General features: G+C 50.6%; 1 protein-coding gene across 4 annotated transcripts in view; it reads left to right on the top strand.

Annotated features, from left to right (window-relative positions):
• Positions 1-22,199, top strand: part of ASAP1 (ArfGAP with SH3 domain, ankyrin repeat and PH domain 1) — a 349,163-nt gene extending 326,964 nt beyond the window's left edge. For all 4 annotated transcript variants that reach the window (XM_070221826.1, XM_023648976.2, XM_070221824.1 and 1 more), the window contains 5 exons: positions 4,295-4,364; positions 6,811-6,869; positions 14,401-14,900; positions 16,762-16,884; positions 19,546-22,199. In XM_070221826.1, the coding sequence (XP_070077927.1) occupies positions 4,295-4,364; positions 6,811-6,869; positions 14,401-14,900; positions 16,762-16,884; positions 19,546-19,620 (827 nt within the window). In that variant the 3' untranslated portion in view covers positions 19,621-22,199. The remainder of the gene's footprint in view (positions 1-4,294; positions 4,365-6,810; positions 6,870-14,400; positions 14,901-16,761; positions 16,885-19,545) is intronic.
• Positions 22,200-25,619: the final 3,420 nt, after the last annotated feature.

Here is a 25,619-nt window from a genome sequence, read left to right as displayed (position 1 = left end):
ACTGAGGTCCTTACAGAACAGAGCAAAGAAAAATACAACTAATTGTCCAGTTCATGGTGGCCGTAAGATGACCCCCTTCTCACACTGGAGATCCTTGTGATTAATACCTGAGAGCAGTTGCCCCGGGACCTCTGTTCTTTGGCAGGTACTCAGAGAAGTGTCCACATCACACATCGTGGGAAACCATAACGTGCACTGAACAAACATTCTGGAAGCCCGAGTTCTGATCTGGGTTCTGCCAGTCCCTAGCTAAGTGACTTCTGGAAATCACCTAACGTTCCTCATCTTAGGCCACTGGGTCTAAGTTGTATAAGCTGCTTTTTGTAAGGTAGGGCAGATAATGGATGAAAAACTATGCCAAAGATTGATTCACTGCTCGTATTTCAAGGCCAGAACTTGCAGGTGAAAAGCCTCAGTATTTGATATATCTGATATATCTGATCCAAAGCATGCACGTCTACTTATTAGAAGTAGTAGTAGCTTGTAAAAGAGGCTTTGGGTAGAAATTTCCTTATTCTTCCTTTTTCTTGCGTTTCCCAACGTATGTTCATGTCAGCTCTACCCTGTCCACCCTCAGCCCCGCTGTGCATTTGGTTCTGGAAGTATTAAGGCCTGCTACCATTTGTAGATCGTTCACATGTACCAGGCACCCCGTGCTTGTTCATACGTTATTGCGTAAGCCACCACAACCATTCGGTAAGATAGGGACTCCCATTGTCCCTAGTTTACTGATGGGGAAATGGAAGCCCAGAGACGTCAAATGACTTGCGTAAGATCACAAATCCAGTGACTTCAGAGCTGGTTTTTGAACCCGTTTCTGACTCTGAGGTGCATGTAATTATCCAGAAGACTGCTGGAGCTTCTGTGCCCTTCACTCTTGGGCCAGTGCCCCCCTCTCTTTCCATAAACTCTTGGCCCACAGCTTCTGAGCTATAGTGAGTGACCTCGAGTCTTGGCAACAGCTTTTTCAGTTGCCCGCCCAGCGTCTCTCACACACGTCTGTGTAATAGACTAGAATCCTTCTCCAGATTGCACGTAGAGGAAAAAGGAGTGAGCTGCTTCCATGTTTTTGCTCCTCCCTCAAAAACTATCCTATTTTGAGAAAGTTTTCTAAGCCACGCTTTTCTTCCTAGGCACAGCAGGTGACCTTTGCCTAACTCTGAGGATGACAGGGCTCCTGTCTGCCAGAGCACAGGGGCCTGTGCACCAGGCCTGTGAGAAATCAGGCAGTGGGCAAGAGGTGGCTGAGTCAGCACTGTTCGTCCTGTCTTTTTCAGCAGCACCTCGTGCTGGCCCTGTGCCAGGTACTGAGTGAGAAAGTAGGTTACAGAGATGAACAAGGCAGAATCCCTGACTTTGAGATGCTTACTCATTGAGTAAATCATGATCATTTCTATTACATTCCAACCAAGAGCTACGAATAATGTGAATTACCCTTTGTGTCGTGCTCTCTGTGGTCCAGCGCTATTGTCAGCATGCCACGGTTTATTTCTTGTGATGCTCATACGCACCTAGTGGAGTGGGTGCTGTTGTTCCCATTTTATAGGTGAGGGAACTGAGGCTTAGTAGACAAAGCGGTGTAATCCAGACTCATACCCCCTGGTCAGTGGTACAGCTGGAATTCAAAACCAGGCTTGTCTGGCTCCAAAATCTGACCCTTGGCCTCTTGTCTATGATTAATGGTTGTAGGTATACAAAAAGGAGGGAGTGATCAAGTCTCACTAGGGAAGAATTCTCAGAAATTGACTTTGGCATTATTCATTGAAGGTTGCATAGGAATTCACCATGACTGGGAGGGGGATAGGTGTTGCAGTGGGAAGGAACAGAGGGCACAAAGTGGCAGAGACTTACAACACATGTTAGGGCTGGCCTCATGGCATAGTGATTAAGTTCAGTGCGCTTCACCTCGGCAGCCCAGGTTCACAGGTTCAGGTCCCTGGCATGGACCTACACCACTTGTCAAGCCATGCTCTGGTGGTGACTCACATATAAAACAGAGGAGGATTGACACAGATGTTAGCTCAGGGCCAGTCTTCCTCAGGGAAAAAAAACAACACAGACACAGTGTCTTTGGAGGATGAAGTCACCTTGAGTGGCCAACGAGTTAAATGAAGACTCTGGACACTGGGGCTCTGGGCATCCGGCCACAGCCCCTGATGTGATGGCTCATCTGTGTGACAGTAGAGTGCTGGCCACAAACAGAGCCAGGGGCTTTTGCAGCCCTAATGGCCTCATATTCAGTCTCATGTGTAATAGGGTCAAGAATCACTGATTTGGAATGTTTTCTACTGGAAAGGAAATCAGCACATGTAACAGTTTGTTCCACAAACTTTCCCTGACATTTTGACTGTTATGGCTCATCTAAGTCTGAAAGGGTGAGATTTGATGCCCAGTCCTGAGGACTCACATTGGGCACCGTGCTGAAAAGAAATGCCTGCCTCGAAGGAAATCACGGAGAATTTCATGGGAGGCTGCCAAAGAAGCCCCTCCGTTTAAGTTAGAGGTTTGTGGAAACATACTGTTGGTTAGAAGGAGCATCTTGGTCAAATAACACTCTGTGTGAAAGTCTTTGGCCCTGGCAACCCCAGGTCAGCTTGTTTCTTCTTGTTCTGATGTCGTGGAGTTGCAGGAAGTTCTGTGCAGGAGGCCCCATCTGAGCACTGCCAGCCTGTCCCTCTCCTGTAGGGTCAGTGGGACGGGAGGTGAGAGAGTGGTGGTGTAGGACAGACGGTGGAGGTGGATTGCTCATCTCTGTACCCAGCTCTCACCATGCCAGCTGCTTGACCTTGGGCAAGTCACATTACCTCCCTGTGTGTTTGTTCATAGGTAAAATGGAGGGTAATTGTGTATCTCACAGACAATTACTATGCGGTCCTTAGCACAGTACCTTACTCATAGTAAGTGCTCCATAAACAATAGTAGCTATTATTAACGTTGCTGTTGGGGCATCGCAATGGGTAATGGGAAGCAGTGGACTGTGGTCGGGGCTTCTAGGTACAGCACTTAGCAGTGTGACCTGCAGACCTTCATTTCCTGATCCTTGAAGTGAGGGTAGTGACCCCAGTTCCTGCTGTCGCTGTGAGGAGGAATGGCATTTGGACGCTGCTGGTGCTGTGGAGCAGACACCCCGTGCCGTGGGCATGAGTTCAGTTCTTTGCTCCGCCCTGTCCTCTGCATCTGCCCTCCTGTTTCTGAGCCTCCGCAGTCAGCCCCTTCCCGATGCCACCTGGGGGGTATTAGGGGCATCTGGTTGGGGAGGGAGGGGTCTGCCAAGGGAGGAGGACGCGGAGTTTCCAGAGCAGTCATTGGAAGAGCAGACAAGGAAGCAGACTAGAGCCCCAGAGACAGCTGCAGGTTCTGGGGTTCTCTTGGGTGCCTGGCAGCTTGGGACAGGGACTGTGTTCCTCCCACTGTGGAATGGGTCACAGAAGAGCACACGTGTTTTCTAGCCAGTCTTTCTTTCTCCTCCTGGACACAGTTTCTGGTTTTGCCACTCGCCCACTAGAAAGTGCTTCACCTGTTCAGGTGCCATGTCTCCCCAGAGGACGGTCCCCTGCCCCTCTCTCCAGTCAGTTTTAGGCACGATTTCCTCCTGTTTTCACAGCACTCAACCTTACTCAGCATCCGCCTCCTTCCGCGTTATTAGTGCAGTTCATGCACCCGCATCTCCCAGGCCCGATCACGCCCGCGCGAGAGCAGTGAGGTGTTCTATGCTTCTCTGCCTCCTGCTCCACGTGCATGCCTTGCACGTGGCAGATGTTTAGTGAATGTTAGTGTTTAATGAATAAGTAAATAAGTGACTGGAGGCCTTGCCCGGCAGATGGCCAGTTATCACCACCCTGCTGATAGTGTCCACACACACACACAACTTGTAGGTTGTTTCTTCCAAGTCTGGTTCCCAGGGGCTAGTCTCCTGGCGTGGGAACCGCTGAGTGAGCTTGAAGTTTGGTGTTTTGTGTTTTTTTTGAACTTAGAAGTTTTACTCTTTTTTCCCTGCCCCTAGCCAAGGACTAGATCCCGCGCCAATGGGACTTCCCCAAGGCCCTGTGATCTTAGAGGCCTTGCTGCGGAGCAGGCTGCTCGTCTCCTTGATATACTCCTTTAATAGTAGTGAAAACAGCATCAGAGCCCAAACTGGTGCATGGTTTTATTTTAATGTCAGAAATGCATACTTTCCTGCCTTGAGTCTTTTAAATTCCTTTCTGGAACCTGAGGGGTACCTGTCTTTATCCCCATATTACATTACATCTCCCTGTCTGAAGACGCAACTTTTCACATTTGATTTTCCTCATAGGTAACGATGTGGGTCCATCATCTTCAAGTAAGACCACGAACAAGTTTGAGGGGCTGTCTCAGCAGTCCAGGTAAGCCGTCTCTCTCCTAGGGGACTTAGAGTTGCAACGGACAAAATTATAGAAATGGTTTTTAGCAGCAATCTACTCAAAGTATGGTCTGCCAGCTGGTGCTGATTTTGATGAGAAACTAGATATTCGCCCCTAATTTGCATACACACCTTGTTGCTGAGCCATGATAAAGAGTTCCTGCCTGGCACGGGTCTGCAGACCAGGATTTTGAGTAGCACAGCTCTTCTCCATCCGGATTCCAGGTGGGAACGGACTTCGCTCCCCCAGTGATCACAGAGCCTATCAGAATGAGTTTGTATTTTAAAGTTTTTAAGGAAGTAACTTCTTTTCATTACTTTCCCTCTTGACTCCTTTTGCAAACTTAAGAATGAAAAGATACTCCTCAGGGAAATCTGATTTTCAAACATAAAAATATGACTCTTTGGCACAACCAGAGTCACTCACAACTGGAATATACAACTATGTACTGGGGGCCTTGGGGAGAAGAATAAAAAAAAAAGAGACTTTCCAAGTTCCCTATTTGTGAGATTTTTTTTTAGGCTAGGCTAGAAGTGGCCATGCCTTCTTCTCTCCTTTCACTGAAAGGGGATACTTTGGAAGATCTTCTGTGGGCAGCATTTGTCCCATCCCAACAAAAACAGTTTTCTCTCGAGGCGCAGTCTGACATGAGGACACGGAAAGCCACATCCAGACCGAAAACCTCAGGGAGAAAAAGTCTGGCCTGTGTGGGTTGCTTTCCAGAGTTTATCAAAGATAAGAAACGAAAATCTTCATTTCTTTTAATGCCACTATCTTATTTAGTCTACAGTCCTGTGAGGTAGGCCCCATTGCTGTTATCCTGTTTTAAGGATGAGAACCCTGAGCCCCAAGAAGTTAAGTGGGGGCAGATGGCAGACTAAACTCAAACCTGGCTGTCCTCCAGACCCCACGTACCGTAGTCCCCCTCCCACAGGCCCTGCTCGTCATTCTAACTCAGTCCTCCTCCTTCCACCCTGCTCCCAGGGACTCGAAAACTGCAGTGCCGGTGGGCTTCTTCCAGAGGGGGAGAATGTCTAACACAGGGAAAGTGCCCACAAAATGTTTTTAAATGGAATCAAGCCCCCCAACTCACGCGTGCACATGCACGCACACACATGCACACAGCACCACCAGCCAGCAGTGGCCTCATGGTCGTTTGCATAGGAAGAAGCCCTTGTCTACACAGATGCGTTGTCCACCCAGGGCCATCTGTGTCGGGCCTTTCTGAACCTCTCAGCTTGACCTCGGTGACTTGGTCAGGAATGACCGTCATGTTCACATCAGTCATTGGCGAGTGTGCTCCCCTGAGAAGGTGCTGAGGCAGGCCATGAGAAAAACTCACTCCAAAAATGTTCGCAGCAAAACCCTCGCATGTTTACTGTTGCTGGTTCAGCAGTGGTTCTGTCTCAACAGTGTTCTCCTCCAGTAGCCCCAGGGCAGTGGGATTTCACGTGAGCCGAGGAAAGAGCAGTTAAGACCCGGGGTGATATGCGTCCAGGAGAGAAGACGACACGTGCACTCCATCTCCTTTCTTTGACTCTATTTTTATTAGTTGGTTTGGCTTATCCTGTTCTTTTAAATGCAATTAGGATAAAAAAGAAGAAAAACCCCAATTCTTAGCACATGAGAGGAAAGAAAAGGAGAAATGAGATAGTGAAAGGGGCTCTTTGCAGATAGGACTCAGGCCCTTGGCTGGCACTGCTTTTTGGGGTCTGCAGTGCTCTTGGGGTCCCCTGAGACTCATTACAGCCTCTTGTTAAAGGAAGATGGCAGGTTGCACCTACTCGATGCCACTTGCAGCACTGCCATTTCAGCGGTGGCAGGGGTGTGGAGGTGAACATCTGATTACTCAGACAACGTGGGGCCGGCTTCTGTTCCAGGGGCGTGGGCATTTTCCTGCTCATTTACACGTCCTCCAAAAAGAGGGGAAGTCTGAGGTCTGAGAACCGAGCTGTCCGCCCTGGTGCAGTGGATGATTGAAGGGCTCTGGAGTCAGACAGAGCTGAGTCTCAGTTTCCAGACCTTCTGCCGGTCACTGCAGTTCCACACACTCTGGTTTCCTCATCTGCAAATGGGGTGATGAGAGTTACGTGTGGGATCACGTGGGATGGAGTGACTTCTGTATAATAGGCTGGGGTCACGGGCTGCAGTGTGCCAGGCACTTCCATAAACATCCTTACCTCTGGGAAGAGATGTCGATGGGAGAAGGAGTTAGGCTTTATTCAGGCGGTTGGGGTGTTTTCGCCTTTTCCTGATCCTCCCCAGCCAGGCAAATTTGAATTATGGAAAATAGACTATAATCTTCATTAAAGAAATTTTGAAAGGGTTTTTTGATGATTCTGAAAACTCCTGTGATTTCCTTGAATAATGTATCACTACTGATATTATAGCCCTTTTAGATCCTAAATGATTCTTATTTATTAATTAGCACCGGTTCTGCAAAGACTGCCCTTGGCCCAAGAGTTCTTCCTAAACTACCTCAGAAAGGTAAGATTTCTCTTCTTCGTCTTCACACGTAATTAGAATGTCACCATACCCTCCAAGGGGACAGGGGTCTCTCTTGTTCATTGCTCTGTCCCAGATCCTAGAGCAGCACCTGGCATGTAGTAGATGCCCTAAAAACACCTGTTCAATGAAGAAAGGTTTTTATAAACTTTAATTCTGTGATTAGCAAAACAGCATACTTTTCCTGAGCAAACACCATACTTTTTCAGAAGATACATCATTATCATCTCCAGGTACCATTCCTTCTCGTCCCATCAGAGAGACTGGGAACCAGGGCCAGCTCTGCCACTCACTAGCTCTGTGGCCTGGGCAGGGGCCTCAGAGGCTTCAGTAAGCCTCAGTTTCCTCGCCTGTAAATGGGGCGAGAACACAAACTGCATGAGGTTTTAAGGACGAAAGGAGATCCTGCTTCAGAAAGGCCCTAGCTACCGGGTGGCACAGACCTCCTTTCCCGGGACGGCATCCATCATGAAAGTAGTGGTACTCGTGCTCGGCGAGGTACAGGAAGGCAGTGTGTGTACATGTGGCTTCTTTGCCAAGCAAGGACACACAGCTCTTTGAGCGAATCTTGTTTAATCCTGATGGAGCTTTTCGTTTGTGAGACCAAAGTGTCCACCTTCTCACCACAGCAAAAGCGAGAGTGCCCGCTTTCCTGTGTTGCAGTGCTCTACTTAGAGATGCCGAGCACCCGCAGAGGCGTTTGGTTCATTCCGTCCATCCTCACTTGGGCCCACGAGGCCAGCAGGGCCCACATTAGGTACAGATGGAGGCTCAGAGGAGCCCAGTGGCCGCTCTGTGGGTTTCAGTGCTGGTGGCGAGACTTTGACCCCAGCACAGTGCTCTGCTGCCTGGTTTGCATAGAAGTCAAGCTAGGGGTTAGTGGTGGAAGCTGGAAGTCACTGCTTCCAAAGATACTCAACAGAGGGGCATATTTGCAGGAGCATCAACTGATCAGGCGAGGCTCCTGTGTAGCAAGATGAAGGGAGGGAGTCCCAGACGGCCGCTGATTGATTCTCCGTGGAACACAAAGAAAGGCTTCCCCTGCGTTTACTGAGTCTTTGTCTACAGTCGTTGGAGTTTTTTTCTTTTAACTACTCCCAAAGGGCTGTCCTGATGCCATACAAGTTAGAGACAAGTTTCCCAGGCACTATTCTCACGTATCTAAAATCTGCCCCAGATTCCCCCGTGTTGTTCACCCGTTGATCCCGCACTGCCCCTGACTCCCTTCCACCTGCCTGTCCAGCTTCCTCAAACCCCAACATGAGTTAGTCCTCGCTGGGATGGACCGTGGCTGCTGCCCCCTCTCACAGTCCCACACTGCTTTCCTGCCTCCTTCCTCCTGAGCCAGCGTCACTCCCGCCGTTCTCCCTCGGCTCTTCGCACCCCTGCCGGCTGCGTTCTCCTCAGCCGCCTGGCCCTGGCTCTGACTGCGCACAGCTCGCTGTGGCTGCAGAAGCACAGGTGGGGTGGTGGTTCTGCTCTGCTTCGTGTCCACGGCCTCAAGCCGTCCTCTGGTGCTGCACGGCCACCCTCCCCGCTTCCTCGATCCCTCTGCTCGCCATCTCCTAGCCCGCTCCTTCACGCCTTCTCTTTCCTCCTCAAAGTGACTTTGCTTCTATTTTCTCAGTGAACCAGGACATAAGCCCACCCCCTACCACCACCGCATGCCCCAGCGCCCCTGCACCCGGCAGGCGGCAGGCCGTGTCCTGGGGAAGACCCTGTCCTCCTGCACTGGACCCTGTCCCCTCCCCAGCTCAGGACCTTGCTCCAGCACGTGTTGCTCCTTTGCGTCCGTGTTCTCTGAACCATTCCATCAGAATATGAACGTGCTGTTCACGCTCTCACCTTGACCCAGCTCCTCCAGCCACCCCGTCACTGCATTGCTCCCATTCGTTCTCTTTGTGGGTTTTTTCATTATTTTTGAAATTTCCCGTAATAAATGTTTATAAAACAAGACGTTTGTACAAAAATACAAAGATGTTTTAAAAAACAGAATAATATGATGCAGCGTCCCCCACCCCACCTAGATACTTATCTCCCATCTCCAACACTTATTAGTTTATACTTGATCTTGTTTCATCTATTTCCCCAACCCCATCCTCAAGAATTCTATAGCAAATCTTAGACATCATACCATTTCATACACATACAATACCATTATTACATCCAAAAAATAAAAAAATGGGTGCCCGCCTGGTGGTGTAGTGGTTAGGTTCGCCCGCTCTGCTTCAGTGGCCCAGGTTCACAAGTTGGGATCCCAGGCACAGACCTACACCACCCATCAAGCTGTGCTGTGCAGGTGTCCCACATGCAAAACAGAGGAAGGTGGGCACCGATGTTAGCTCAGTGACAATCTTCCTCAAGCAGAAAGAGGAAGACTGGCAACAGGTATTAGCTCAGGGCCAGTCTTCCTTACAAAAAAAGAAAAATCAAAAAATGTCGTATCTTCACATATCCAGAGTTCACATTTTCAGTTGTCTCATAAATGTCTTTTTTTTTTTTTTTTACAAATCGATTGTTTAAATCAGGATCGAATGAAATAAGGTCCACACTTTCCAGTTGATGGATTTGTCTCAGGTTTCTTAGACTAAAGGTGTCCCTGCATTCTCTTCTTTCGTAGTAATTTATTTGTTGAAGGAATGGGGTTATGTGTCCTGTAGAGTCTTTCAGTGTGGATTTTGTTGACCGCGTCCCCATGTGGTCATTTTACACGTTCCTCTGTCCTCTGTTTCCGGTCAGTTGGGAGCTGAATCTAGAGGCGCGATCAGGTACAGGTGCAGGTTTTGGCAAGACGCCTTCCTGGGCAGTGCTGTGTTCTTCTGGCAGGAGGTGCGTCCCGTCCAGTTGGCCCTCTCTGGGAAGTTTGCAGGATCCCTTCCTCCCTCCTCTGTTAAAACCAGCCCATGAGGCCACTGGCCAGTGGCCAGGTCTCAGCCCTCATCCTGCTCAGCCGTCTGCAGCTCTGTTCTCCCCTCATTCAGACTCCGCGCTTGGCTCGTGGATGCCACCCTGGTCCTTCCGGTGCAGTGACCGCTCCTGCCCGGCCTCCCGGGCTGCTTCCCCGCCATCTCCCCCTCCAGAGGTTGGCCTGCCACAGGCCTGGTCATGAATACTTCTCTGAATTTACTACCACTCCCTCGGTGACCCACACAGTCTCAGAACTCTAGAACCACCTGACACCTGCTCATTACACAACCAGCCCCAGTGCCCTCCTAGGCTGCTCGCACCAGCCTGTTCAGTGTCTCTACTCCCATGTCTGATGGGTTCTCAATGTGACAGTTTGAAGAGACTCCTGACTCCCCTTCGCTCGTGCCCCACCAGCAGTGTCCTCTTCTGTTGCAGGCAGTGCTTTCCTTCCCGGGGTCCAGGCCTTAAAACCTAAGAGACAGGCTTCACGCCTGTCTTCCTCACACAGCCCAGATCCAATGTTTCCAGATGCTGCTGCTCTACCCACACTGTTTATCCAAAGCCTGGTCCCTCCTCAGCATGGCCCCCACTCTCACTGTGGTCCAAGGGACGTCATCTCTTGCCTCGACCATGGCCACCCCCTGTCTGGTCTGCCTGCTTCCCTCTAGCCCTGTGGGCTGTTCTCAACAGAATGACCAAGGTGATCCACACTAAGTCAGGTCACGCCTGCCCCGTCATCCAGTGGTTCCCTGTCTCACCCAGAATAGAAGCACAGTCCTTACAGCGGTGCACAGGGCCTCCCGTGACAGAGGCCTGCCATCTCTGTGATCTGGGCCCTGGCTCCTCGCCTCCTTGTGTATTTCTCCCTCCCCACACTGGTCTCCTTGCTGCTCTTGGAACACCCCAAACACGTTCCTGCCTTAGGGCCTTTGCATTTGCTGTTCCCTCTGCCTGCACGCTGCATACTCAGCTGCTATTAGACAGGTCCAAGGTGCCTGCAGGGGAGATGTTGCATGCCCTGCACTGTGTTGCCTGGTGACAGCGGTGGTAATGCTGGCTTTGATTTGGGATTAGAAAAGGCTCTAATGGCCAGACAGCCCTCTGTCCCCATCTGTTTCTCTCACGTGCAACTTACCGGGGAACTGGCATCTGTTGAGCACCTGCTATGAGTCAGGCACTCGCATCTCTTTGTCTCCTGTACTCCCGTCAGCCCCCGTGAGAAGGAACTGATGTCGTCCGCAGTTTTTGTGTGAGAAGTCTCAGCGGGCTGAGCTTGCTCCGGCCTACACAGTTCTTTGGCAGAAGAGCAGTTAAGCTGGGACGCGTGCGTAGGTCTCTTCCTCCTGAAGCCGGTGCACGGTACTTCTGTCTAAAGTACTTGAGTCCACCGGGATTGATGGGCCCTGCTCTGTTCCTGGGTGCACTGGGTGCTGGGGTGAAGCAGCGGAGAGGCCTCTGCCCCCCCAGCGCTCAATCCACGTGGCCACCAATACAGGCAGGTGACTGGACGATCACAGAGATGCAGGAGGCAAGCCAGGGGGCGTGTGCAGAGGTCAGGCTGCAGCCAGCCCAAGAACCAGGGAGCTCCCTCACCTGACACCAAAACCCTCTTTGGTCTGTGGCTGCCATCTAAGCACCGGCGTTCTTTCCTAGAGGGTCCACAGGGACATTTCTGGCCTCCTCAGCTGGAGGCAGAGGGCGCCTGTGATGTTGAGAGGGACGGGGGTGTGGCTTCTCATCCCTCCCGCCCCCTTGAGCGTCCTCCACCAGCTGGCACGTTCATGTGAGCTGCGTCCTGGCCACGTTTTGCTCTTTTTCCCTCCCAAACATCACCCATTTTTTAAAGTCCTTTGGGCACCTTTTAAAAGGCTTAATTAAAGCCTTGTCAGCTGGAGACAGGCTGCAATAGGAGAGCCATTTTTTAAATGTGGGTTTTGGTAAAAAGCAGTATTATAGAAACTTGAAGGGATTTTTTTAATGAACAAAATTACTCCTAATTTTGCCACTGTTACGACTCCCTGATTCCTCCAAGAGCACACGTTCTTTGTAGTTGTCAGCACAGTGAAAGCACAGTTGTGCACGCTGGTTCTTTCCACTCTGTGTTTCGGCGTCAGCATTCTGCGTGTGTCCACGAGCTCTTCCTGGTGTCGTCAGGCTGCGTGCTCTTCCATCAGGCAGGGTGCCGTCCTTTACTCGCACCCCCTTTCGTTGGAGATGGGGGCTGGAAGTTTGCAGGGTTCTGCCTCCTCCTCCTCAGTGACGTTCTTAGGATCGGTTCCCAGGAACGGGATGGTCACAAGCCAGGGTGAGGCCTTTCAGTGGGCCGTCCTCAGTGCCAGGTGCTTCTGTTGCTTTCCGCCCCGTCCGCCTGCACGAACCAGCTGCACCATAACCTCCCAGCACTGAATACGAGTTGGAATTCTCATTCCTTAAATGATTTTAATGTGCCTCGCTGTAGCAGTGGGCCCTGTGTAGTCCAGTTTTGGGACAAGGTTTGCTTCCGACTTTCAGAATGCAGTTCAGAGAGGACTTTTGATTAGAGAGGGGGAAAAAACAAGACCAGTTTGGAAATAAAATAGCCGAAGGTTGGGCAAGCTCCCCTAAAGGAGAGACTCTCTTTTTGTTTTGTCTTTTCTTATTATAAAAGTAATATATAGTCCTTCTAGAAGATTTGAAAAATACAGATAAGCAAAAAGAAGAAAATACAAACCACCTGAAGTCTTAGCATGTAAGATAAACAATTGGGTATATCCTTTTAAACATTTTCTATGCTTTTTTTTGTTGTATGTTTAAGTTTTTAGTTAAGCTGACTTTTGTTCCATAATAAATCCAGAAACGTTTTTTATGCCAGAAGTTACACCACAGGATCACTTTTACTGGCTGCATAGTGTTCCATTATCTGGTGCCATCACGTGTTAAGCACTCCCTGCTATTCCACGTTCACACAGCCTGGAGTTTTTTCTCTGTACACAGTGCTGTACTGACACCAGCACAGACATCTCGGTGCCTGGCTTTGATCCTTTTTTAGGGTAAGTTCCTAGAATTGGACTTGCATGAGGGCTTTGGCTGCCCCACACTTAAACAGTTTCTGTTCCCCTGTAAGTGCAGCCCACAGCAAGGCCTTCTGGCTCCACCACCTCAGGGAATCCCCAGCTTTTCCCCTTCCCCACTGCCTCAGACTTCTATTTGCCAGTTTTTAACGTCCAGCAGAGGCATCTGATGAGCCTGCTTTAAGTCTCTGAGCCGAGCCACATCTGCTGAAGCTCAAGGGCCGGTCCAAGCAGGGTACCCTTGAATTTGATTTCCTTAGGAAGGGCTGTGGCTGGGCAGGCCAGGAGCAGAAACAGCTGCAGTACAGCATGTGACCCTTTATAACCCCGGGGTTTATCTTGTCTTTCTTTCTTTAAAAATAAAGTTTAAGAATATCTTTCTAACTATGTTGTATTTTTAGTTTGACTCACCCAAGTGTGCCTTAGTCAGCTCTTTCCTCACCGAGCGCATACTATGTGCTTGGCCCCGGTGCCAAGAGCCAGAGTTATGAGAATGAGCAACAACGTGAATCCTGGCCTCGAGGAAGCTGGTCTAACAGTAATGATAAGAATACTCTTATATAATAGTTAGAGCCTGCCAGGTGCTGTTGGCAGTTCTTTACACATGTTAACTGCTGGTTTAGAGATCAGGAAGGTGAGGCACAGAGAGGTTGTGTAATTTGTCCAAGGTCACACAGTAAGTGGTAGGGCTGGACTTGGAGATGTGTCCTTCATGTCCTAAGTTCTCTTGGATAGAGCTGTGCAGAGAGCTCAACAAACTGTGGGAATAGCTCAACAAACTGTGGAATGCCCAAGCTGTGGATACTAAGCAGCCACTGAAGAAACTAAGGAGAATCTGACTTAGGAATACACCCAAACATAAGTGGGGAAAAAAGCAGAGTTGCAGACAATATCTGTATTGTAATCCCATTTATAGTTTTTAAAAGATATATTCATTCATAAGCACCTGTTTGTGTGTCACCAAAATGTAACAGGTTACCTGAGAGGGGTGGTGAGGGGACATCTGTCACCCCGTGTGTCATCTAGTGCATGAATCAGGTAAAATATGGGAATTAGTAATAAATGATGATATAGTTGTAGAATGCAACATGAAAAATTATATCCTGCTAGTAAAGAATTTTTATTAACATGGCAAATACTCTTGCTAAAGCAGTGTATGAATAAAAGCAGGTAAAAGTTTTATCTATGGAAAATGTGTAGAAAAGTCCAGAAGGAAATACATCAGAACAGTTAAAATGGCTACGTTTAGGTGCTAGGCCTGTGGAAGCCTTTTAACTCTATACAGTGCTTTCCAATTTTCTGTAGTCTGTATTGTGTTTATAGTTGTGTTTTTTCCCCCAGTTCTGCATTAGTTGGGACATCCTGTTCTTACGTAACTGAGGCATAAAATCATGTTTAAAACCAGACCGCCTGCGCCTGGGCCTGGCCCCTGAGCTCTTGCGTCCCGGACGCTCCCTCCGGTCGGTTCTCTTCAAGGGGACACAGAGGAGGAGAGCAGCACGGCCCGCCCCATGTTCCCTTCCAGTGACCTCCCTCTTTGTGTTTGCTCCGCACAGTGGCACTAAGAAAAACAGAAACCAGCCATCATCTCTCTCTTGACAAAGCCAGTGTCCCGCCCGAAATCTTTCAGAAATCGTCACAGTTGGCAGAGTTACCACAGAAGCCGCCGCCTGGAGACCTGCCCCCAAAGCCCACAGAACTGGCTCCCAAGCCCCCAGTCGGAGATTTGCCGCCTAAGCCAGGAGAACTGCCCCCCAAGCCACAGCTGGGCGACCTGCCACCCAAACCCCAGCTCTCAGACTTACCTCCCAAGCCTCAGATGAAGGACCTGCCTCCGAAACCGCAGCTGGGAGACCTGCTGGCCAAGTCCCAGGCCGGAGAGGTCTCCCCCAAGGCCCTGCAGCCCTCAGAGGTGCCCCAGAAGCCACACCCAGTGGATCTCTCCCCAAACGTGCAGTCCCGAGACGCCCTCCAAAAGCAAGCCTCTGAAGACTCCAACGACCTCACGCCCACTCTGCCGGAGACGCCCGTCCCGCTACCCAGGAAGATCAACACGGTGGGTGGGCACGGGGGCAGGCCCTCGCAGGCCCCCTGCTGCCCTCTGACACCCGGCGGGAGGGTGTGTGCTCTGGCTTGTGCAGACGGAGTGGAGCGCGCTCACCCAGATGGCTCCGGTCAGCACTGCGGAGGAGCGGGGCCTGTGGTTACAAACGCAGGCCCTGGGCTCCGGCAGCCGGGCTGCAGGCTCCGCCGTCAGGGCCTCCCATAGGTGTGGGACTTGGCCCGTTCCCTACCTTCTCCAAGCCTCAGTTTCCTCCTATACAAAAAGGAGCTGATACAGTCACTGAGCACATGGGCGACAAGCACAGTGACAGATGAGCTAGCGCTCAGCAGCGGGCCCTCTGATCTGGGGACCTTGAGGATGACACTGCTCCTTTCTCGCCTGGTGAGAGAGCAGTCGCCCTCTCAGGGTTGCGAGGATCTTCAGCCTCAGTGCTGCTCACTGCATCTTCCTGGAGGGATCGGAGCAAAGCTCAGAGAGACTTGCACAAACACATAATTTGCTTGAAGTCTCACATTCCATCGTTTCCATGAAATGCTTGCTACTCCATAATATACAAATTTTATTTTAGTATAAAAATGCTTTCTTGCCAAAAAATCATTTTTTGGAAAAATGATGCTCCAGGGGGATCCACGTGTGCTGTTTGTCCTGCCCACGGGGCACTAGCACCCTCGGTTGAGGAGCAGTTAATGGGGGGACTGAAAGGCCTCCCACTGAAGTGACAGCTCTGCCCCCACTCACATTTTATTATAAAAACGATGTGGCAATAATAGCGTGTCACTTCAGTACTAAAGGAAAAGTAAAAGAAAACCCATCCTGCCGCAGGTCGGAGACCACATGGTCAGTGCGGTAGATGCTGTTGCTCTTCGCGACGGCAGTCTCCCATTACCCCAGGGACTGCTGATGGCCTTGATGTGTGCAAAATTCCAGTTCGTGCTGCGTGCTTGACAGTTGTTCCACGATCTCATTTAATCCCCCCTGTTATACACGATTGCATAGGGCCTTCTCGGTTGCTCAGAGAGTCAGAGTTGGGAAGATGAGATCAGCTCTGGCACGGTTCTACCAGCTTCCCAGACCCCCCAGCACAGCCCTGGGAAGGGAGCTGCAGAAAGGCACCGGGTCCTCAGGGTGACTGAGGGAGAACCAGGGGACAGAGAGGAAGTCACCGACCCAAAACCTTCAGAGATGTAGCTTGCTTTTTTATTGCTAATTATGTAATGAGCTGGGCGCCAGAAACATCCTTTAGAAGATGATTTCTCTATTTCCGTCTTCCCGTTTGCAAAGAACTGGAAGTCCAGCAAATAAAAGCCTAAGGCAAAATGAGTCAAAAGTTACAACTTTTTGGGGAACTGCCTGGAATGGTCCCCACCCCTGCTGCTCCTGCCCTGTTTAACCAGCGTGTGCTGACGCGGGGCTTTGCACGAGGGGACTGAAATCTGTTTACGCTGCGCATTCGGTGTGCAGAAGCTGCACATTCTGCTTTACATCATGTTTCCCAAACCATTTTTAGACTCTGCTGTCATCTCTGCGAGTGCCATCAGGGGTGGGGAGCGCAGAGAGCTGCGTGGTTTTGGCGAAGCGGGATTTTGATCCCTTCCCATGTTGTCTGCTTTCCAATGAAAATACTGGGTGACGGCCGCCTGCCATTTCCGGCTGTGCCCTGATGCTTGGGGAGGAGCGAGGGGCTGTGGTGTCTTAACAGCACACGGCACACAGGGCACCTGGCAGACGTGCTTCCCCCCTTTCAGAGTCAAGAAATGGAGGCTGCACAGGGTTCAGTCACTTGCCCGAGGTCAGTGTGTCCTTCTTCCCTTCTGTCTGTCCTGTCAGCTAACACCCAGTCTCTTTCCTAAAGGGGAAGAATAAGGTGAGGCGAGTGAAGACCATTTACGACTGCCAGGCCGACAATGACGATGAGCTCACCTTCAACGAGGGAGAGGTGATCGTCGTCACAGGGGAGGAGGACCAGGAGTGGTGGGTACGTGCGAGGACTGTCCCTGTCACCCGTTGGCTCAGCATGTCGGGCGGGCTCCCTGCCGTGAGTAAGGGGGCGCCCCAGGGCCCCACCGCCCAGTCACTTACCCCGCAGCCGTTTTCACTGGATGTCTTTTCTGTTACTATTATGTGCTGGTGAAACAGCCGTGGAGCTTTGAGACGGGTCAGGAGAACTGAGATCACATGTGCTATACCCTTGTTATCACACAGCAGCCTGCGAGCTGTCACTGTTTTCTGATTTTTCAGCTGCAAAACCAGTGCTCAGGGAGGTTAAACATGTTGCCTGTAGCACACAGCTGGGAGGCAGGCGGTCCAGGTTCCGAAGCATCTGGGAGTCAGGCGCCTGTGTGCTTTGCATTCCTTGCACGCTGTCCTGGCCACGAGGCAGGGCCCTAGTTCTGCTCAGGCCCGGCTGTTGACCACTCCGCCGTCCTCATGCTCAACCCTCAGTCCAGCCTGCACTTCTCTGTGTGCAGTGGGGCATGATACCTTTCTCATGTGGTTTCAGGAGATTATACAAGAATATCTACGAAAACTCCTTTTACGTGAAAACCTGCCTCCCAGGTGTCAGGAAGGGACGGCATCACTGTGCTCACACAGTGGTCGTTTGGAGATCTGGGGCCCGTGGAAATGCCCAGGCTCTCTGTGGCCCGACACGTCCATCGCTGGGGAGGCTGCCTGAGGAGTAAGCCTCCAGCGGGTGGCGGCCTCTTAGGAGTTTCCTAGTTGACTGTGTCCCAACACCGGTGTGGAAGTTCTGCTTCCTTGGCAGCCTGAGCCCCTCCTGCCCAGAAGGACCCAGTTCTGTCTGCTGAGAAAGGGACCTGTGGTTCACGGTGGACCCAGCAGAGCCTGCTAATGCCCGGAAACACGTGTGTGTGCAGACACACACACACACACACACGTGTACACAGGCACATGCGTGCACACCTTTGACTTTTCTTCCTTTGGGCCTGGGCAGTGACTGCGGATCCTTGATCACAGCTGTAGGGGTTTTGCTTAAACTGAATCAGCTGTTCTCAACAGGGCAGTTTTGCCCTCCAGGGATATTTGGCAATATCAGAGACATTTTGATTGTCAGGACCTGGGAAGGGTGGGTGCCCCAGGCATCCAGTGGGCAGAAGCCAGGGGTACGCTAAACACTGTACTCCCTACAGTGCTCGGGAGAACAAAGAGTGACCTGGCCCAGAGTGTCAGGAGTCTGAAGTGGTGAGGCCTGTCTTTCTCTCTCTCAGGCAGGAACGAGCGGGGGTGGCCCAGCTGGCACGTCCAGCTGCTCTGTTAGAGGTGGACCTGCTCCTGGCATGGAGCCTTTTGGAGAGCCAACCTAGAATGATGACAAGGAGATGGTCTCTGAATCACTTATTCGCTCTGTGACCTTGGATAAGCATGTCCCTTCTGTAGGCCTCAGTTTCCTCCTCTGGAAAATGGGACATGAGTGACCTTACCTGACAAGGATGTCTGAGAACTCACTTTGTGATATGTTAACATTACTATGAGCAGACAGTGATCACATTCTTTGCTAAGAAACTGGGACTACAGCAGAGGCTCCTGAGAGAAGAAATGGAAGGTTTTCATTGGTGTCTCTAGCATCATTCTCAGCAGAAATTCTGTGTGCCATCAGCACATCTGCCAAACCAGACAAAAACAATGCTGCCCATCCCACCAGTGACTTATAATTTGTAAAGCCCTCTCATGTGCATCATGCCACCCAAGACCCCATGAGGTAGGTAGGTCAGGGCTTACCATTAATTTTGCTCTCAGGATAAAACTATGCACTGTGGCCCCTGTGACCGCCCCAGGGCGCAGCCCTGTAAATAAAGGAATGAGCCCTGGGCTGGCCGCAGGGCTCTTGCTCCGGCCCCCTCCACCTGGCAGGTTCTTCATGGAGGCACATGAAAGCTGGCCTGGCTCTTCGAGCCTCCTGCTCTCTGTATTTGTCGTTTGAAAGCAATGTGCACTTCTTCTCATTCTTGCTACGGAAGGCTTAGGATAGGCTTCTCTTTCATACAGTTAATACTCATGGAACTGAGATAAGTAGGAACCTTTTGCAGGTAACCATGGCTTACAGGCTCAGGCAGCACACAGTAAAATTGCCATAGGCCACCATCAGTCTCAGACTTTCACAATATCCTCTCCCTCCAGCAACCAGAAAGCACGTTCTTAGCACACAGCAACCCCTTCCACATGGATGATTGATGGAATCGCACAACAAGCCTGAGGAGAAGGGATGTTTTAGCCCCATTTATAGATGAGGCTTAGCAGGATTTGTCTGAGGTCACCCAGGAGGAGAGGCAGCAGACTCCTGGTGAAGGGCATGGACTCTGGGGTCTGCAGCCTGGGGGGACTGTGGGCAGGTCACCCCACCTCGCTGGGCCTCTGTCCCTCCGTGTGTAAAAGTTGGTCGCAGGAGTGGCCACCGCATGAGATCCATGTCAGCATACTGTCTGTTGTACGTTCTGTCGCGGCTGTTTTGTTCTGTAGTTCATTGTCAGCGGCTCTCCGTAGCTCACCAAAGGGGAAAGGAGGGGAAGCCTGCATTCCCCCAGGTCTGTGGGCAAACTCCAGGCACGCTCTTCCCCGCGGGACTGGTCCCAGGGAGCTGCGGCTGCCCCGGCCTGACGACTCTCTCTTCTCCCCGCAGATTGGGCATATCGAAGGGCAGCCTGAAAGGAAGGGGGTCTTCCCAGTGTCCTTTGTTCACATCCTGTCCGACTAGCAAAAAGCAGAACCTTACGACTGTCCACATCCTTCATGCAAGACTGCTGCCTCCACGTGATCCTGTGCACAACGTGTATATAGCTGCCGTTACAGAGCGAGCAACCCCCGGAAAGGCCGCCTCAGGAGGGGAACATGGCGTGTGTTGTAAATATCCTGTGGTCTTCTGCCTTCGCCAGTATTAGGGTAGCCTGGGGACCCGGCGCGCCTTACTGGTTTGCCAAAGCCATCCTTGGCGTTTAGCACTTACATCTCTCTCTATGCTGTTTTCCAAGCAAACACACAGAAACAGGAATATAGGAACTGCTGGCTTTGCAAATAGAAGTGGTCTCCAGCAACCGGTGAAGGGCATAGAGCTGACTCTGTGTCTAACAGTACAGTATTCTCGATTGTGTTACTGAAAATGCAACATTAGCGAAGAGGTGGGTTCTGTTTTCCAGGTGAAACTTTTCGTCCGTGACAGACCAGCCTGTAGTTACCTGTGTACACGGTTTACAGCTACAAAACCTACTTGGGTATTTATTACAGAAAGTGCTCAGTTAAACGTAAGTGTTACTCCTCCAGCAAAACCTTCACTGACCCAAAACCTTTGGTGGCATTTAAAGTGCCCGCAGCCTCACGCAAGTTAGGACAAGTGGATTACACTGTCTTATGATGATGAGCACCCACCCCCGAGATATTACCTCATTATGCAAAAACAACATATCCTTCATGACTATTTTGACAAAAGCTTAAAACACGTCTGATGAAGTTCAACTTCCAGGAACCAAGGACTGCCAGAAAATACTAGCCTCTACATTATGCATGCATTTAGAAGCTTACCTGAAATCTGCCTTTTATAAAGGAATAGTATGGATAAGTTGAACTGTACATTTTTTAAACTTGATTGCCATTAAAGCAGAAATTATAAGGTTGCAACAGTATTTGTTTCTAGTCAGTCATTTGGCCTTCTCGAGAGTGTGAATTTACAGATCATCTTATGAATTAACATCTTCCAAATGTGTTAAAGCATCTAATGCGTCCATTTTAAATTATTTTCTTAGTTTTGTTCTTGATAAATTTAAACTTTTAAAAGATTCTTCAAGCAGATGACAAATTTAAAAGTCAGCCCTTCACACAACGTCCCCACTGTAGAATCCAGGTGCTGAAACCAACCTTTTCTTTTCCCGTGCTCCTTGCAGCTCCGTTCGGTAGATACCTTCCCTCCAGGGCTCTGATCGCTGCTGCGCATCGCACTGTGAAAGCTCTCCCTGCAGTGCGTCTCCCCTCCCGGCTTGCTTTCCGTCCCAGCCGTTTATCAGACCGTTAGAACGTCACGAGTGTTTCGGTCTCATACGTCCGTCTGCCTTTTGACAAGAATACAGCACTTTCACTCCGCAGTCAGTGGGTCTGCTCTCTGATTCCAAGGCTCCTGTGTCGTTCTGGCACCCGTTTGTGTAAAGTGCTGTGTTGGCAACACCACAGAAAACTTAATATTTTTAAGCAGATCGTCTTGGCAGTGGGTGAGGCTTGTTCATTTCACAGAAGCACAGCTCCCAGCCAAACCCGTGGGAAAAGCCCTGTCTAATAGAGGCCCAGTGCTCGGGCAATATTAATTTAGTTGTGCTTACGTGATTACTGGGAAAACTTTGAATAGCCACCTAATCCATAAACCTTGCATGACAAACCTGCAGCCTGTCTTATCAGCCGTTATTGGAAAATGATCTTAAGCAGTTGCTTCCTCAGTGTCATGGCACATGTGAATCCCACGCAAAACGAGAACGTCAGGAGCCAGCTGGTGAGCTGGGGTGTGGCTGCCAGTGTTCGCAGCCTCATCTTCAGAGCTGCACGGGTGTCAGGGACGGGAAATCCACCAAGGTTACTGATGTCCCCGTTCATTCATCTACACGTTTGTGTTAAAGAACTATTCATTTTTTGTGGCCTACACTATTTTCAGCTGATCTCAAACTGGTTTTTAAAAAAAACAGAGAAACTAGATATTTAAAATTACACGGAGTCCATGTCTACTCTTCTTCCCCTTTTGCAGCAACTTAGACAAAGCCATTTTTTAGTACTTTTTTTTTTTTTTCTGATTTTTTTTGTGTTTCCCATCAGGAATTTGAGTTCTCTCTAACCCAGCTTACTGTGGGACATAGGAAAACTAGATAGAAATGCCTTTGGTGATCTCGGTTGAATTTAAATCTGATATTGTTCTTAAACTCAGTGAGCCACTATCTGCAATTTTGTACATGATATAGTATTTTGAAGGTATGGAACCTTACGGAAAAAATAGCTAATTCGTTCTTTTTTCCCCCAGAGGGGAAAGTTATGTTCTGCAAATAGTGTGTGTCTTATTTTACTGTTGAACAGCAATCGCTATTTATTTTTTTATTGCCTAGAACTTCAACATGTTGTATGGGAACCCCATAGTAGCGCTAGTGGAATTCCAAACCCCATCCGTACGTTACAGTCAGTCATCAGCACACTTGTCATTTCACATGTATGTAATGTGACAGATTTTCAGTACTGTACGTGTTAATTTCTACTTTTTTTAATATTTAAAATTGCTTTTAAATAAACATATTCTCAGTTGATCCCAAACGTCTGACATCAGGCCGTTTTGTGAGTTGTCCGCTCCTGTTTGGATTGGAGGAAATCAAGATTTCGCTTGGCTGTGTTTGGGGGGTGTGGTTAACACAAGTCGCTCCGCCTCCTATGGAAAATCCCGCTTTGGATGCGTAAAAATGTGCGTGCGTCGCTTCCCTCCGCTGACAAAACGTGGACCTCAGCGTTTTGGGCCCCCCTCCATTCCCACGCCCACTTCCACAGCAGCCGCTCCTGCTCCTCTTGAAGTGGACAGGGCAGGAGGAAGAGGGAGGGGGGGTGCCTCCGTGTCGTGAGGATCGCCTGTGGATGCATCGAACGCTCCTGGGCGGTGCCCAGCGCAGACCGGGTGTTGCGCGTGCGCTCCTTGCACGTGGCTGTTCCTGCTGGTGCCGCCATGCATGGAGCAGACCAGGTCCAGTACTGTCCAGCACACACCTCTCGGCTTCACAGAGCTTGAAACTGAGGTTCAGAAAGAGTCCTTACCCTGCAGGAGATGCCATGGCCGGTAAACCCCCAGGTCAGGCGTCTAGACGGTGGTTCTGGCTCCGAGGCCATCAGATTTCTACCACACGGAACACGGTGTCTGTCTCGAAGTTCTAGCCAGAGGAACACGGTGACGGAAAGCTAGCTGAGGTGCCAGCATTGAAGATGCTCAAGTGTTGGTCTCGGCTTTCCTTGTGTTTCCTTTCCTGAAAGTGGCTAGAGTTTAATGTCTGTTCACACACCTAAACAGGATAAACCCTGTGCTGCCAAAGGAAATCGGCTTGGGAGTGGAAGCCAGCGACTTTGTCAAGATATATCTGGGAGAGGCTAGCATAATTATCTGGATATTTCGGGCAGAGGGGCAGCCAGCTTTCCATCTAATTGCAAAATGTTATAACGTTTGACTCGGTTGTATATATAGGTTTGGTTTTGTTTTTGAGGAAGGTTAGCGCTGAGCTAACATCTGCTGCCAATCTTTCTCTTTTTGCTGAGGAAGACTGGCCCTGGGCTAACATCCGTGCCCATCTTCCTCTAGTTTATATGTGGGACGCCTACCACAGCATGGCCTGCCAAGTGGTCCATAGGTCCACACCCTGTACCTGTGTTTGGTCCTCTGTGAGGAGTACATCCTCCTCAGGTGCATCTTCAGATGAGGAAACCTGACTGCAGAGCTGAAGTGACCTGCTCAAGGTCACAGTAAGTATCGGCAGCAGCACACGCCCAAATCTTTGTGGCCTTGGCACAGGCTTCCTCTCGTCCCTCCTCAGCCCTGCTTTCTCCTCTTCCCTGACCTTGTGGCCTCCTCCCTGTTTTAATTCTTCCCACTCCCAGGATGTGGGGGTGTGGCAGGAGTGGGTGGGCTTGACGACGACGACGATGATGATGATGATGATGATGATGATTAGGATAACTCCACCTATTCTACTTTGCCGAGCCCCCCCGCCCCCACGCCCCGTGTGTTCTCAGCCGTCCCGAATGGAAACCTTATTTCCCGGCATCTGCAGTGTGGAGGTGGTTCGGAGCTGGGGGGTCACATCTCTAGCAGGCGGGCCTCCGCTGAGGATGCGTGGCCTCCACAGTGGCCGGCTGAACAGACCCGTCTCTACAGCCCGCAGCCTGGGCTGAAGGCGAGGTCAGCTGAGCCACGTCACCTTAGACATCTGCCGCGTCTGCATTCCACAGACATCCTCTTTGTGTCAAGACCATGCCGGGCCTGTGTTTGCGCAGACGAGCCCTACACTCTGTCCCTGAGAAGTTCACAGGCTGGGGAGGGGGACAAATAATCAGTGATCACTATGGGGCCCACCCGGCGGGGAGCTTCGCAGAGGAAGGGGATCTGCGCTCAGACTAAAGGCCTGCACGGAGGGTGAAGGCAAAGAGCTCACTGGCACAGTGTGGTGTCTGTCCCCTGAAGACACAGGCAGGGTCCCCTGGAGCAATCAAGGGCCCTGACCCTAACAACAGCTCACCTGCCTCAAGGGCCGCATGTGGTCAGGGCATGGGGCCACGTGCTTTATCAGCAGGACCACGTTCATCTCAGCAGCACTATGACACGGAGCTCTTAATTTCCCCATTTTACAGTTCAGGAGCCAGGCTCAAAGGTTAAGATGTAATTTGCCAGAAGTCAGGTGGCTCGTGAAGGGCGGAGGCTGGACTTGAACCCTGTGCCCATGTGGCTCCCAGCCACAATCCTGTGCTGCCTCTTGGCTGCTACTGTGACCTTGGCTGCCCTTTTTGAACAGAAACTGGGTCAAAGCTGGCTTGCCCCAGTCTTCCCTGGACAGGTCAGCCTGCCAGGGAAGTGTGGGCCACAAGATGCAATGAAGTTTACAATTTGCAGAAGTGACCCGTTTGCCGGAAGGGCCCCACGGTGAGTATTTCTCGGACAGCTGTTCAGCAGTTGGGAGCCAGAGGTGGGACTGGCGCCTGGGGTGTCCTGGTGTGTGTAGAATGTGACCAAGGAGAAAGCAGTGAGTGTGTCTGTCCGTGAGTACAGCAGCCCCATGTGCAAACACTGAAACACTTGAACTCCTGAAAACAGGAATTAAAGCTCAGATAAACACAGCTGTTTTGCAAAACTCTTACCACACAGCAAACCCTCATCTTAGGCTCAGAAGGCTAGAACTTTGACCGTGTGCAAAACCGCCAGGGGAGAAGCCTTGTTCGGCTTCACACTTCTGCAGACAGAATTTGAAATTTCACTTTACCGGTTGGCAAATGTGTCCTCGGCATGCTGGCCTGAAGATCCATTAGGGCCAGGTTTTCAGATTTGGGCCAGCATCACCTGGAGCCCTCAGGAGTAAAATCAGATTCCTGGGCCCTGTCCCTGGAGATTCGGAGTCATTCTGAGTCGCAGGAAGAACCCAGGAATCTGCAGGTAGCCAGCATCCCCAGTATCATCCATGAGTGATTCCCACACACCACCAGGGGGACTGGGTCCCTCTCACCTTCTCACAAATGATAAGAACTTTCAACCTCGCCTTCCCCAGGGACAAGTGAGCAATCAGACACACAAATCTACTCCGTGCTCAACCTGCAGTTGGTGACAGTCCAAGTATTCCATGAACGAGTGAGCACATGCAACCTCCTGGCAAAAGTAACTAGACGAGCGTGCGCTGTTGAAGGGGGGAGTCATGTTAGCATGGGGGGCATCATGCTTTCAATGGCATGGGGGACACCCACCCCCACCGAGGGTCAAAGCCGGGGAGCCTCTGATCAAATTTGCTCTGCCCACTTGCACTGCACATTGCTGACTCCCACCCGGTAAACAGGCGGCCTGACAATGGACCTCTTTTTATGGTGCATTAAGCTGCAGAACAAAGATTCACAAGAATACATTGTCTGAATGTGCAAGCTTAGTTCCTGCTCAGCTGGAACCACTTAGAGAACTCAGACACCAGGACTCCCCTGGCCTGCTCCACCTCCGGATAC

Source organism: Equus caballus, chromosome 9 (genome assembly GCF_041296265.1).
Source record: "Equus caballus isolate H_3958 breed thoroughbred chromosome 9, TB-T2T, whole genome shotgun sequence".
Lineage (NCBI taxonomy): Eukaryota > Metazoa > Chordata > Mammalia > Perissodactyla > Equidae > Equus > Equus caballus.
This window is presented reverse-complemented; position numbering and strand designations above follow the sequence as displayed.